General features: G+C 37.9%; 1 protein-coding gene across 2 annotated transcripts; it reads right to left on the bottom strand.

The window, feature by feature from the left end:
• LOC126382376 (ornithine decarboxylase 2-like) lies at positions 1-14,613 on the bottom strand. 2 transcript variants are annotated; one of them, XM_050032211.1, is made up of 10 exons: positions 14,364-14,613; positions 9,076-9,274; positions 5,359-5,476; positions 4,733-4,864; positions 3,934-4,054; positions 3,120-3,293; positions 2,669-2,800; positions 2,254-2,355; positions 1,820-2,058; positions 1-1,095 (listed from the first exon to the last, which is right to left on the bottom strand). In XM_050032211.1, the coding sequence occupies exons 2-10, from the start codon at positions 9,269-9,271 to the stop codon at positions 948-950; spliced, it is 1,362 nt and encodes a 453-aa protein (XP_049888168.1). In that variant the 5' UTR covers positions 9,272-9,274; positions 14,364-14,613; the 3' UTR covers positions 1-947. The 2 variants fall into 2 exon arrangements, with proteins under 2 accessions (XP_049888168.1, XP_049888169.1); XM_050032212.1 differs by lacking the exon at positions 9,076-9,274.
• Positions 14,614-16,139: the final 1,526 nt, after the last annotated feature.

Here is a 16,139-nt window from a genome sequence, read left to right as displayed (position 1 = left end):
TATGTACAATATTACTATTTTATTAATATTTTATTATCATTAACAATATAGTTCTGTCAAAATTATTAACAATTTAATTATCTACGTCTTTATTTCTACATAATTTAAAACGTAAACATTCTCTGATACATAAATGTCCTAATCATAATGATTTATATAAAACGACAAATATTTACAGTGTACTTACTCGCAACATACCCCAGGCAAATGGCGTGTCTATCAAAATCGCCGGTCACTCGTATTTTGTTGGCGTATTTTAAGTTGAAATGGTGACGCCTAATTAGTGACGCCTAGTGCCACTAGACAATTGCTTCTAACGTATTTTAGCAATAAATTTAAAATGTGACCGGCGGTTGTGACGTCAGGATGGCTGGTCACTTGGCGTGTTTATGGCTATAGAGGACAAGAGACGGTAATATTTATGAGCCAATAATTTCAACTTAATGTACTCCGACAAAATAGTGACCGGCGATTCTGACGGACATTCTCTACCCTCTAGAGGTATGGTTAGCGTGCGGGGTCTTTTGCGGTATCTGGTTTAGGTGGGGGGAGGTGAGTGTACTCTCTGTACTTAGCGTTATACTGTGGTAAAGGTTACATTATTATGTAACTGGTTATAATTACATAATTGGTTACTAATATATCGGCAACCTTTCAGCATTTGATTCAAATGTTGGCATTAGGATTTCAACACTAACTTAATGCAAATTATCTTCTGACTCTTTCCAACTGTTACAACAATTGTTACTTATTTAGTAAAATAATTTAATCATGCGTGCATTTTATTGTACCGCCCCCGAATATAATTATTAATTACAGTATCTTTCGCCCTAAGGTTACCTGGATGAAATTGGTATTTAATACTAAGGCCGCCTATTGTACTCTGTTACCTGCTTGTACATTTTTATTCTTCTTGTGTGAAAAAAGAGGATTTGTTTTGTACTGTATTAAACTTTGTCCAATAATGAAGCATTGAATCCGTTTATCTGGTCCCGGTGTATCTTGGGTGGTAGTGTAGACGGCAGGGGAGCAGAGATATCGGGGTTCGATACAAAATCCTCCGGAGAAAATACTGGATGATCCTTTATTTTATTCCTGAAACAGATGAAACGGAGAATTATTATCATCACAACCCAATTTTATTTTTGACATGACTTATTGTCGTTTTGCCGCAGATGGCATTAAGTACTTGGCCGGATAAATGGGTAACGCTGAAGACTTTCCCGAAGTAAAGCTAATCGACAAGAGACGACCCGTAGTTAGTGGTCCATTTCAGACGACTCCTAAGACGAGGTTCGCGCCTATCTGGGCACCCACAGCCCTGTTGTCTTAAATTTTGTATCGGGTGAAAGTACCCATTTGTCCGGCCATGTAGTCAATACCTTTTGCGGAAAATCTACAAAAAATCACGTAAGAATGGCGTAATGGAATTTTGCCATTTCATCATCATTATCTTTGTCCGTTTTAATTTTTGTCGTGTTTTTGTGGTGAACTGGAGTGTTCAGATCAGATGAGGTTCTCGGACATATCGTAAAGAAGGTTTGTGCTATGGACATGATTATGGCCACGATAGTTTTAATAAGGCCACATCGAAGCAATTCATCTAAAGAAGCAATATTGTTATTTGACATCTCTTGCAATTTGACATTTGCGCATATAAAAGTAAGTGCGTACTTTTATATGCGCAAATGTCAAATTGCTTTTTAGTTGAATTGCTTCTAAGTAGTCTTTTTAACCCCCAAGGTCGCAGTGGTCTTTCTGGCTGCGTTAACACAAATCCTTTTGGGAAATATTAATGTCTGAACAACTTTAATCTTACCACAATTCCAAGGATACAACAGATCTCATCAGCGGTATTTCGATGCTGGAAAAGGGGCCATGGAACACAAATGTGTACGCTCCTTGTAGCTTGAAGACCAGCCAGTCAAATGGAGAGCATCTTGGCAGACGAATTGCAGCTTTCTCCATTATACGGTCAGTGGAGTCGCAAGTTGGACCCCAGAGAATGGCCTCTTCTAATTCTTCCTGGTCAATTTCTACCCCGTTTTTCTGGCCAATCTGTTGAGAAAAGCATGGTTTATAAGTCTGACAGCAATAGCATTACTTAGACAATTAATATGGCTATTTTGAGGCATAAGTGTGCGCCGAAATGCCACCACTAACGGACTTTTGAGGTAGATACGCTACCCATTTGTCCGGTCAAGTAGTCAATGCCAATCCAGGTAATAGTATGTCAAATACATTTGTACGTACAGATAACTTTTCTACAGTTGTCCAGGGTTCAGCATACCTCATCGACCCGTGCAAACCATCGTTTAAATAGATCATGTTTACTGGTTTATTGTCCTTTGTCACCTGAAATGTTGATAGTTTTATTAGTAACATAAACATATTCACACCCGTAAACTTAATTAAGTGAAGACAAGCAACCAGAAGGCAAGCAACCACTTCCAATATGCGGTCCTAAGATGGATTCAATGAATCGTTTGGTGATAAGTAACCAGTCCATTGCCTATGTAACGGTTCATCATGTTAGACACAACACAATCCCTCTGTCAGCGTTTACGACACGCCAACGATTATAAGCATCTGATCCCGTTCTATACACACTTACATATTGTAGGCACGCCCACAGTATTATAGAATCTAATTATTATAAATTCCTTACCCGACGAATGTTGTTAATACTATTGTACAGAGTAGCGGCAGAGTCAACCACGTATCTTCCCGGTTCAGCGACTACAAGAACATCTCGTTCTGGGAAATACTCCTCTAGAGCTGTGTTTACTTGCTGGGCTACCTGCAATGGGAGAATCATCTTTATTCGGTTCTTTTATTACAATAAGGAGCTAGCCTTTGAGAGCTCTGTATATTTCCGTTTCAATGCCAATCAATTCATAGTTGAAAGAAATACTTCAGGAGGGTCCATTCTTTTGCAGATTGCAACAGAAAACTACGTCTCTTACGTGATGCAATTGACAAAGTCACAACAGCATTCTAAAAACATTTCTGAGAGACTCAATTGGCCTCCCGACCTGGTTCGCATGTATAAATCTTTTCCATGTCTCAATTAAGGCTTAATCTGTAACTGACACAAAGAGTATCGACAAAATATTTACCTTATCAACCCTGTCAGTCCTATCACTCATGAAGCCTCCTCCAATGTCGACGATCTTCATTTGTCTTCCGGCTCTCGCCTCGTGGTCGAACAGCTTCCGAGCTCGTTGCAGACCGATGGCGTGGCTGTCGACTGATGAACACGCACTGCCCACGTGGAAGGCCACGCCTACCACCTGAAGATGTATATAATATGAGTTAACTAGAGGAATCCATGATAAGCCTGTTCGGGTATCCTCGTAATAAGAACACACTCTAAACCACTTCTTCTATCATATAGGTTGTGAGATAGATGTCCATTCTTATCAACCCGTGTCAGGGTTGTTATGACCTGAGAAAGCTCATATAACCACTACATACTTCCTCAGGTAAACAATAGCCAGAATTAATGTTTGGAATATTTGGTTTATAGATGTTTTATATCACATGGTTTTCAGAATTGGTGCACTGTTAATGGTAATAAGATCGTCCTTGTAGCTCGCTCTTATTATGGGGAACTTAAATATAAGTGGCGAGGATTTGGTGTAATATACTATACATATCTACTCTGCCTGTTATGCTATATTCAACTGGAGGAACTCTATTTGCAGAGGAAGTTAGTAAATTACCTACGATATGGTATGAATTTGATTAGAATCGAACACTTTGCGACTTCAAAACGTTACCTGTGTTTAGTTTGGTACTTACTTTGGTACTGCTGTTTCGTTGCGTAATGTCTGAGAGAACTCTTGTCTTTGGCACTTCATCATCATTATCATAGGCCCTATACGTCTGTTTCAGACAATTTATTACTTTATCATGTGTATGTACACAAACCTTTAGTCCAAGCGCAGCAGCTTCCTCGAGTAAAGCAACGGCTTCAGTTTCGAAGTCACAGCCAAACTTTTCTCCTAGCTTGTAGATACATTCTCCGTCAACTCGGATTCTTATAAGAAGACTGAAAAAAAAAACAATTCCAAAGGTCAGATACCGTCAAAATTTTGCTTCACTGAATTATTTTTCATCTAGATTTCGATGAGTTTGGAAGACCTCTGAGCTTTGCTTTTTGTACGCACATCACAAAAACTTATTTCGAAAGTCACGGATGGCATTCACTATTTGACCGATCCAATGTGGAGCGTGAGAGCCCTCGATAATAGGCTTGAGCGTACTCAGGCGGGCACGAACCTGCTTTCAGGATGTTGACTGGGAAGTGGTGTGTCAGGATAGTAGCAAGTGAAATTTCGTGGTTTCAGCCAATGTTAGTTTTCTGTCGTGTGGGATGTGAGGTGTATTACCAACCCCATCAACTCTGGTGTCAGTATACTATTGAGCCGCCAGAGGCCCCTGACATGGCTCATGTAACAACTACTTACTTACATCAGTAACGACTTAACGTGCCCTCCGAAGCACGGATCATCTTACTTTCGGACAATCGGGTGATCAACCTGTAATGTCTTAACCAAACTAGGGATCACAAAATGATTTTTGTGACATGTCCCAATTGGGATTTGAACCCGGGACCTCCGAATCGTGAGTCCAACGCTCAAACCACTGGACCACGGAGACCGTTAAAGGAAAATATGCATAGTCTTATGATGCATGAGTATGAGTATGATAGAAAAATCCAACGTACTGGGCATCAGGCCAGTACTGCTTCAACTTTTTCAACTCGTAAGAACTGTCGAAGGTGGTATGTTTCACGCCAGCTTCCCGTGCGTATGTCATCTGATACGCAGTCTTTGTAGGCAACGCGAACACGATGCTCCTGCAAATAGATGGTCCAAATTATTCATAGTCATAGTTGGCTTTGTACAAAACTAAAAAGCAAAAATCGTTTATATTCAATGTAGAATCATAAGAAAACACTTCAACCGCCAACCACGTCAGTGCGCGTCGTCAGCATTATGCTGAGGAGTTTTGAATTTGATGGGAACGTTTAAGCTCTGGCTCAAACTCATTTCTGGCCAAAAGATGGCCTTTCTTAACCGAGCTCAAAAAAAGAAGGTGGTTATTGAATAGTATTGACGAAGCTTGTTGCTGATAAGGTTTGTTCATTGACGAAACTTGGGTGGATTTCATTGACTGGTTATGTCAGTTTTATAATGTCAGTTTCGATTATAATAAATTATAGCTTATGAGCTCGTTTGGACTTAAACATAGCTGGCGAGGAGAGGGTGTACTATACTCTGCCTAGCCCTTTAGGGATACAGGCGTGATGCTATGTTATGTGTTATGCTATGTTAATAAAAAAGTACTTACGTAGGTGATGCACCGAGTTTGAGAACCTTGTAGATTTCACCTGGCGACGCGCAGTCGAAGCCGATGTTTTGAGAAATCACCAGTTTCAGGATCGGTTCCCAATCGTTCGCCTTCATTGCTGAGGAATAACAGGAATACTAATTCGAATTCTGCACATTAACCTCATCATCTTCACAAATTTAAGAGCCACGCTCTTGTCGGTGTAGCATTCTCCATACTACTTTTAAGGAAAAATAGGGCAGTGATTTCTCTCTTGCCTTCCGTCCCACAGTACTCTGGCTGACGCAAGTGGGATGGCGCCCAGAGTAGTCTATTTCAAAGTCTACTAGGACCCAGTTACTGCTGCCCTCTGTCAAGTTCCAAATTACAGTCCCTGTGACTTGCCGTTCCGTCCTGCATGGCCGTACCGATGGCTCCCATCTCCGCCTCTGCAACCGTTAAGGTCTCCACCCGTATCCCTGGGCAAGGGTTCTACGTTATACCTGGGCCTTATATTGTAGTACTTATCGACATGAATAATTATAATTTAAATTAGATAACTTAGAGCTGCTACGATATTAATTAATCTTCACTAATTTAATACGTGACATTGTTATGATTTTGCCAATTATAAAAAGCATAATTTTACAAATTATCTTAATATTAATGTTAAGTACTTACATTTAATTTTTTAAATTAATGTTCTTTCGTGCTTGTAATATTTATATATTATCAGAAATAATAATCATTTATTCAACGTAATTATCATGGATAAACTTGTTGAAGGTCAATTTAACATTTTTGAATCTACTTCATTTCGCAAGGTGTTATGGCTGAGGAGGATTAAAAAGTATATTTTTTTTACATAAGGAGTTAAAGAGAAGATGGTTTATTTTTTATATAAGTAAACAGTTTGACATAAAATGTGCCCCAATAAATATTCTCACCCCCTATTTACATGGAACTTAAAACATAGCTGACGAGTGTGTATACTAAATACCATGGTATAACAAAACCAAGTAAGTATGCTCAATCTTATGAAAAGCCGCCTTTTATGACGAAAGTGTTACCACTGTGTTACAGTTCCTTGTAAATTGGTATCTCCAACATTCCAAGGACGTTTTTATTATTGAAATTTTAAGTGAATTACTGACTAATGTATTTAATAACTATGACATTAAATACTTAAATAATGTAGTAATATATAATAAAAATAAAAATATAAATACATAATTAAATAATGTAGTAATGATAACGCATATATAAAAATCATTAAAACTGTAAGTAAATCTTTTACTAAAAGTTCAAAAAGGTGGTCGTGGGTAATTTATTTTTTATTTTTAGATGAGGTTAGAGTACAAGTAGCTCAGTTAAATAATGAATTGTTATTAATTTTTAGATTATTAGTTTATGGTAATTTGGTTTAATTAAATTTTGGAAAATACGATCAGAAGAGGCTAACCCTAAAGTACCTATAAGCTTTCGTCTGGAATTCAGAGATGAGAATGTTTTTTCATACAAATGTTTTTTCCCGATAACTCCCGTTCCCGAGGGAATTTTGCAATATCCGGTTGCAACTAAGCTTTAAGTTTACTAAGGTACCTGCATGCCAAATTTCAAGCGTGTAACTTAAGCGGTTTAGATTTTTCATACAAAAGATTTACCCGTTTATTCCCGTTTCCGTCGGAATTCCGGGAATTCCTTTCTTAGTGCACCTCTACGGTACCTAAGCAACGTCCCTTCCAAATTTCAAGTGCCTACGTTTAGCCGTTTAGGCTGTGCGTTGATATGTCAGTCAGTCAGTTTCTCCTTTTATATATTTAGATAATAAGTAAGCTACTGAAATAAAACCAAAGCAGATTTAGTTATTTCTCTCTTTGTAGGCGTAATGCATTCCCCTATTTCCGAGATCAGCGGGTAATGCATTTTTAATGTCTCAAAGTGCATTTAAATATAACAACGGTCAACAACTACTTTACATTCTAGAACCAATCTAGAATACATTCCGCTCCTAGAATCTACATACATACTTACAAGGCAGTATGCCTGTTATCCTTAATGGGGTAAGCAGATGCAACAGATAGGGAAATGAGGAAGATTATGAATTTGCAACTTTCAAAACTTGCAACTTTAAAAATGTTTCACCATTTTTACCACCTTAGGGGTTGAAATCCCCGTCTTAATGAGCACATAGGTCCTAAAAGAAACCCCCATGCAAAATGTGAGACTCCTACCATCTGTAGTTTCTGATAGTTCGTGATGAGTGAGTCAGTCACTCAGTGAGTGAGTAATCTTTTCCTTTTTTATACAGAATGTTAGTGACATCGTAAAGAAAACTTTGAGAGATGATTCAGACCATGATTCTGAGTTGGGTATATATATATATGAATAGAATAGAATATGTATATTTAAAAAATATTTTATGTTAAGTAGGTACACTACATCTTAGGCCAGTGGTGTGCCGTTCCCGGCTACGTTTCCAAAGCGGAAATGTTCCCGTTGGAAAAACATAAATAGTAAAGACACTGGCTGCTTTCCTTTTTTGAATTGTTCTTTCTTGTGCTCTGGTCTTATCTGTGTAAAAGTTAGGTAATGAAGCTATTTTTGAGAACTAGTTTTGAGTTATACATTGTTTTAGGTTTACGCGGTTATTATCATAATTAAAACACATAATAACGGGTTCGGGTTGGGGATTATGGATCTACCTACTGCACTCCAATCTCATCAGTCACCCCGTGATGATGGCACTTGAAACAGTGTCGAAATATCGGGAGTCTCATATCCCTGATTTAAACGCGGTAAGAACCCGTTATTATGTGTTTTAATTAGTTTTGAGTTCTCAAAGTTCCGGCGCATCACTACTTAGGGCCCCCTTTACCCCCCCCCCCCCTCCGGCTGATTGAGGGGAAGCCCAGCAGTGGGACGTATATAAGCTGTTTATGTATGTACTACTTAGGGCCATTCCCATACAACGTAAATGACTTGCAGAATGACGAAACTGGACTTTCCTTCGAGCACCTCCTAATCGGTCAGTGATACGATTGTTGACAACTATGTTCTACATTGTTAATTGTTTTACAGTTTACATAAGTGAATATGAATCTTTGTCCCCGGATTATCAATCGAAATACAATTAACAAATGAATTGAATAAATTTTGTAAAGAACACGAGATTATCACTTCCGAGAGTCTAATATCTCAGTCTTTTCCTAGTATTAATATATATTTTTTATAAATATGTATGGAACACCAAAACTCGACTTGCATTTTTACACCTACCTGTGTGCATCACCTACTAGTATTTATGCAAAAATTACATCTACCTATCTTTTATCATTATTATTATTATTTATTATTATTATTAGCCTATATGATCCCACTGCTGAGCAAAGGCCTCCCCCATATTTTTCCAAGTATCCCGGAAAAATAACCAAGGTGGAAAGTTTGGAGGGTTTTCACGTAATGAAGGTTGTTGTTTGCGCGTATTACTACTTACTTGCGCGTGTTACTTTTTATTTGACGGATTTTGAAGTCGGTTTAATTTTTTAAATTACTTTATTTACGATTATTTTCGTCAGAAAACTGTCAATATTTAACATCTCTAATAAAACGGATGGAACATGCAGTTCGACCGTCTTTCTATATGCACCGACTTCAGAATTAAGATTCTAATATTGTATTCAATAAATAGTTGATAACCTCCTTCTTTTTTGGAGTCAGTTAAAAAAAGCTTCTTACCGTAACATATTTCCACCCTCGGCATGACCTCTTTGAAGTGATCGAGTCGTCGACAAACCTCGTCCAAGTCTAGCAGGAAGAAAGATTCCTTTTGTCGGTTTTCTATCATGGCCCGGGCAACATCTTCTGGAGAGTTACCATCTAGCACCAGGGCTCCTGTGAAGGTCTTGCTTACTCCGTTTTGCTTGCTGCCCATTTTCTATGGAAAAAAAACAATTTTTCTTTTTCATTCATCACCAGCCCATTAACGTCCCCACTGCTGGGGCACGGGCCTTCCCTATGGATGGATAGGGAGTCGGGCCTTAACCTCTCATCTGCCGAGATACCAGACACAATAGATTTTTACATTGTGTCTGGTCGAGATCCGCGTTCCGGCAGATGAGAGGTTAAACCATCACGCGGGCCCAGCGCGGATTGATGGTTATTAACGACTGCTAATGCAGCCGGAACCAACGGCTTAACGTGCCTTCCGAAGCACGGAAGAGCTCGAGATGAACTTATTTTTTTTTTTGTGGTCTATTATTACCAAAGCATAAGTATAGAACAGCTACTGTCCGCTCCCAGCGGCCGAGTAAGATTTACCTCACCCCCTCTCGGTCTTACTTTAGTCTTCAGTCGTATGGGCGTCACGCACACAGATGCGCGTGTACGATAAAGTCAATGCGTACTGTCTGTGTAAAAGGAGGTTTTTTGTATGAAGTGTCCGGTTTGTGCTATTTTTTTTTATTCAAAGTAATAATAAACATTTTACAATCAAAAACGGTGTCTCATAAACCTAATTAAAACACATAATAACGGGTTCTTACCGCGTTTAAATGGGTTTAAATGCGTTTAAACGCGGTAAGAACCCGTTATTATGTGTTTTAATTATGATAATAACCGCGTAAACTTAAAACAATGTCTCATAAACCTATCGACAGGACACACCAACAACAACATAATATACATAACAACTGTAGTCGTTACTAACATAGATTAAGGATACTTACTAACAAATTATGAGTTCTGTAGCTTGAAATAAATTACAATTAAAACACGTAATATCGAGTTCTTACCGCGTTTAAATCAGGGATATGTGACTCCCGATATTTCAACACTGGTGCAAGTGCCATGATCACGGGATGACTGATGAGATTGGAGTGGAGTAGGTAGATCCATAATCCAGAACCCGAACCCGTTATTATGTGTTTTAATTATGATAATGGCCACGATTCCTGCAGACACCTCCTAATTTTACTTTAAGTTACCTGTCATTTTCTTATCCGCCGAAAAGGAAAGGGACGGATGATTGATAGCTCTTAATTTTAGGAAGAATGAGTAAATGAATGTATGCTACATTCCAATTCCATTTTTCATTTTTCTGTGCATTTTTATCGTTTAGGTAATCATAGACATTATCGTCGCGCAACTGCGTGTGTGACGTCTGACGGCTGCCAATTACATACAAATCACAAACAAGAAATTTTGAACAGTAAAAGTTCACAATATAAATGATTAGGCTTTACACTTGACTTAAAAAGTCACTGAATTAATAAATTGCATTCATATTACTTTTATTTTAAGCACTTAGCCTAGGTTCAATTTTATTGCAAATTATTAGAATGTTTTGATGAACAATCACCATGTAAACTAAATATTTATTGGCGGAAATTACTGTGATATCAATGATTCGAATCAGACGAGAGCACGTCAGCGTCCAATTTTAAAATTCGAACATATAAAATAAACAGATAAAAAATAAAAACAAACAACGATCCGCGCGCTGCCTTCACGATTCAAGTCTAAACTATGTTCGAGGGGCGGTGAGGTAAACCTTGCTCAGACGCTGGTGGGGAGGGGAGAGTTGCCGTTCTATACTTAGTATTATTTGTTATTCTATAGTTACGTCATGTTTGGGTCGAGAATTTCAAAGCACTTACACACACGCACAACAGACAACTACTTACAAAAAAAGTATTTCCCGTAAAAATATTATTCAATAAAATACACTAACAAAATAAACGTTATATCGTCTTTAATAGGATACTATGTAACTGACCTGTTACTTGCATAATACTCACTTATGTAGTAATAGCTTGTTTGCTAAATAAGATAACAAATGTAAATACCTAATAAAATCTTAAACGTGTCACGCAGATCCGTAGTAAGAGGGTTCCGTAAACGAATTTATGCTTAACACAAACAGACGGACTACGAGTTTTATAATTACCCGACTGTGGCGAAGCAGAAAGGAGGGTTATGTGTTTGACCGCCATGTATGTGTATATGCACATCTGTTTAATCTAACTTCTAAGCCACCAGTCAGAATTTGACAAATAAGGTGTCACTAGAAGCGTCTTGATTGTCCGGTGGTTATAGAATATGTGACGTCACGTTTAGTTCAATGTGGCGCCCTCTAGAGGACAAAAGCTGAGGACGAATTTTTTTTTGCCATGGAATTGGGTTGGGTATCAAATGAAAGGGCTTAATTTGCACATTCCAAACATGTATGTTTTTAGTTTGCATGTATTTACTCGATAATGAACTGCTCGGACATTACTTATATATAAAACACATAAAGCACCTTATTTTAATAAATAAGACTCCAAAATAATAAAAATATACTTAAATTTAAAAACTAAAACCCTACTACGGAAAAATCACACCGAACAAGAAATTTCTTGTTAAAATGTACTTTTATATACGTATATTTTTATTTGATGTAACGTTTAGGGTGCATGTATATATTGCAAACAGATAATAAGATACATACGTCATAAAATCCATTCTTAAGTGATACTCGACCGTTAGGCTGCGTTTCCATTGACGCGGAGCTGAGCGGAGATGTGCAGGAATCGACCAATCACCGTGAGGGAGAGAGTGACAGAGCGTCTTCGTTTTTCGCTCTCTCGAACGCTGTGATTGGTCAAATCCGCACATCTCCGCTCGTCGCCGCCCATCTCCTCGTCAGTGGAAACCCGGCTCATGTGGGGAAATTCACTCAGCCCATTTTGGGGAAAACCTTATGAACATCGGTTCGGTAGTATCTAAATTTATCGCGTTCAGATCAGACAAATGACGCAGCGGGGGACTTTATTATGTTGTGTTAATGATAACACAGGATCATTAACTTTAAATTACATGCAATTATTATTACCAGGTACTATAAAATAATAAAAACTTCTCATTAGTACAGTAGATAACATAACGGCTTCTTTGGGAGGTCTCAAATTCGAACCCCGGTGGAGAAACATCAGAAAATCTTTATGATCCCTAGTTTAGTTAGGACATTACAAGCTGATCACCTGATTGTCAGAAAGTAAGATGCTCCGTGGTTCGGAAGACACGTTAAGCCTTATGGTTACTACTTTTTTTTTGGTCTTTTATTTACTTAAGGGATTGTTACTACTTATGTAAGTTAGTAGTCGTTTCATGAGCCAATCAGCGGCCATTGGCGGCACAGTAATAACCCTGACGTCAAGTGTTGATCAGGTTGGTAATACACCTCACAACTATCACAATATTGGAGAACTATTTTATTAACCTTAGATAACTTTAGTGTTTCGCGAATGTGGGCCATGTTTTTATTAAGATAGCATTTATTTTGATTATAAATAGGTACTTATACCAATTTATTTAATTATTTGTCAGTTTTGTGATGTGTGATAACATTACTTCTGCGATAACGGAATAGACGTTTCCATTCTAGACATTTTACGATGTTTTTCATTAGTACTTTATGCTTTTTTATGCGACGTAGGTATTTATTAAGTTTCAGATACTTAAACGAGTCCCCTTTTCAGGTATGTATCTTTGATGGACGAACTGTGTACGGAACTCTAAAAATAGATAAAAATCATCGTGTTTGATTAACTTTAATTAAGGTGAAATATAAATGGAGGGTTTTAATCGCTAGTAGTAGATTAGATAGTCTCCAAATAACCATATACATACATACTTATATATATACTTATATAACGTTCAGCTGCTTGTCTTCCCGGGCATGTCGTAAAAACCGACAGAGGGATTGTGTCCTCTAACATGATGGACTAATGTTATGGGCGATAGGCTGATCCCTTATCACCATAAGGTTCATCATATCCAGCTTACGACATCGTATCAACAGTGGCTGCAAGTTGTCTTTGATTACTTGTGGCTCTGCCCACCCCATTAGGGATTACGGGCGTGAGTTTATGTATGTATGTATGTATGTATAACCTTGCATTGTATATACTTATATAACATTACATAATATAAACATCCTATATGTATACATCCCACTGCTGGACACAAGCCTCCCTTCAATCAACCGGGGACGTGCTTACAAAGAGATGCCATCGCAAAATTTAAACCGAGAGAAAAAAATCCTGAAAGTCTGCCCAAGTCTCATCCTGAACTAGTGACGGTGTAATTTTGACACCGTAACGAATACTAAGGGGGATGATTCAGATCATGATTCTCAGTTAATGTCAAGTGAATTTTCCAGCGCACCGCCATGTTTGTTTATACTTAGTTTACCTGCCAATGCTCGTGTTCAATGAATTTTGTTTTATTAGGGTAGGTACAAATACAAATAAACTTTATTGCACTAATATAAAAAGAAATAATTATAAAAAGACTCTTAACTAGGTATACGGCAAATTACAGCCTTATCACTTAAAGAGATTTCTTCCAGACAACAAAAAGAAGAAGTAAGGTTAGGTGGGTGTAGGTAGTGCAGTATTTGAACATGTTCAGGACTCACGAGTTGAATAGCCGTATGTTTTTGTACCTAATGAGTTTACTTATTAATACCGCGGCGCCTTCCGCGTTCTATTTGCAAATTCGCTACACCGTTTCCCGTCTAGCTCTAAAGTTGGCTATTTATGCACAGTGCATATGATTTATGCCTGCTACACGCGATTTACGCGCGGCGCAGGCATTCACGCATTGCTCGATTTTGTTATCGACAAGGATTTCTTGGCTCGTGGATCTTCCCTCATTCAGCGCTTATTGCTATCAACCCACGATTCGATTGATTGATTCTTTCAAATATTCTTCCTCTCAGACGACGCCCTGAGCCAAGATTCGCGCCCGAATGAGCACCCTCAGGCCTGTTGTCTTAAATTATGTACCGGGTGAGAGCCCTCAGCGCACTTTGTTCGGCAAATCTACAATAAATCACGTCAAAAAAGGCCTATGGATGATATCTATAACCATAACTATACATTATTTATTTAGAACAACTATCAAAAATGAGTTTTCATCTTGCCTATGCGCCGACGACGAATATCCTTGTACATATATGTGAATCTGTTAGTACTTAGTACCTTTAATTACTACCGATTGTGAAAAACGTTCCGTTGAACAAAGTCACTTTTAAAATTTCACGCACTTTACACATTAGTCTAATGTACATTCATCACAACATGAACTAAGCACCCACGCCTCACTCGAGCTCACTTTGCACAATTATATCCTTATTACAAACGCGTCGATGTGAATCATCTAATAAGGTAAAAATAATTAAAAGCTTTTTAATTTATAAACGTAATTTCGGCCATGTTGCATCGACCGTGGTCGCGGAATGACTGGCGAAGCTAGTAAGCGCTCATGAAAATGATCTAAGTGTAACTACCCTCACAATTATTCTTTTGATACCGCACGCAATAATAGTTATGTTACATTTTACGATATCAGAGCAGAAGTATCTAGTATATTAAATTAACTAATAAAATAATAGTTTATAACCCTGACACCAGGGTTGATGAGCCTGGTATTCCACCTCACAACCCACACGATGAGAAGAAGAAGTTGATAAGAATCTACTTACCCATTAGATTAGTATTTAATTCCACTTAATATTAACTCAGAATCATGGTCTGGATCATTCCCCTCAGTATTTGATATAATGTCCCTGTATATCATCATCATCATCAGCCCATTAACATCCCCACTGCTGGGGCACGGGCCTTCCCTATGGATGGATATAAATTATTTTACCACCTTTTTGTATTTTATGTGTGCTCGCAAATAAATTGATTTGATTTGATATGGCCTTTGTTAACACGAGCACAAATAATAAATAAGTAGATCATTATGGCGTTCATAGTACGTACGCTATATATTTTTTTTATTAATATTGATAATCATGAATGCGACAATGTTAGTAATGAATCGTCTATAACAGACGTATGCGGTTAATGATGAATATTGATAAAACATGAACATAATACTTTAAACTTTAAAAGGAGCATTGCTAAACCCGACATGGGTTTGTCTCAACGCAAAATATAGTTGAATCGTCAGTTAATAATCAGTTGCTTAACTTAAATTATAAAGGGTAGGTAACATACAAGGAAATGATAAAATTTAACATTGAATACAATAAAATCAAGTATTATACAGGGACTGAGGAGTACGGTGGCGCAGCGGTTAAAGCGCTCGGTCTGCGATTGTTGAAGTAAAGCAACTTTCGCAAAAGGCTGGTCATTGGATGGGTGACCACAAAAAAAAGTTTTCATCTCGAGCTCCTCCGTGCTTCGGAAGGCACGTTAAGCCGTTGGTCCCGGCTGCATTAGCAGTCGTTAACAACCATCAATCCGCACTGGGCCCGCGTGATGGTTTAAGGCCCGATCTCCCTACCCATCCATAGGGAAGGCCCGTGCCCCAGCAGTGGGGACGTTAATGGGCTGATGATGATGAGGTAATTATCACGTTAAATCTCGACACCACCATCTATATTATTGTTAGGGTACGTAGCCTGGAAAGTCTCTCATTAATCATTCTAGAGGTTATATTAATTAATGGACAATAAAATAAAACAAATTACACAACAAAACAAACCGTCTGCGTATGCGGGTCATAAAATTATTATAAGAAAAACCTGTATAAAGATAAGATAATTTTTGTTTCCTCCATTTTTTTATTGCTTAAAAATCTGAGATCAACAAAAACGTCATAAAATTCGTTATTATTCGTAGTGTGCTTATTTATCATTGTAAGTATAGATACCTACAATGTTACCACCTATAGATTGCCTATATACTTACCCCTAAAAATGTAGATGTCGCTGTACAGAATTGCCTTCGTATAACCTTCTAATT

Source organism: Pectinophora gossypiella, chromosome 4 (genome assembly GCF_024362695.1).
Source record: "Pectinophora gossypiella chromosome 4, ilPecGoss1.1, whole genome shotgun sequence".
Lineage (NCBI taxonomy): Eukaryota > Metazoa > Arthropoda > Insecta > Lepidoptera > Gelechiidae > Pectinophora > Pectinophora gossypiella.
This window is presented reverse-complemented; position numbering and strand designations above follow the sequence as displayed.

Coding starts and splice junctions, on each gene's coding strand:
- LOC126382376 (XM_050032211.1), bottom strand. CDS start 9,271: ATGGGCAGCAAGCAAAACGGAGTAAGCAAGACCTTCACAGGAGCCCTG. Junction 4,865..5,358: donor AAACTCGGTGCATCACCTAC/GTAAGTACTTTT, acceptor ATCTATTTGCAG/GAGCATCGTGTTCGCGTTGC. Junction 2,059..2,253: donor CAACTGTAGAAAAGTTATCT/GTACGTACAAAT, acceptor TTTTCTCAACAG/ATTGGCCAGAAAAACGGGGT.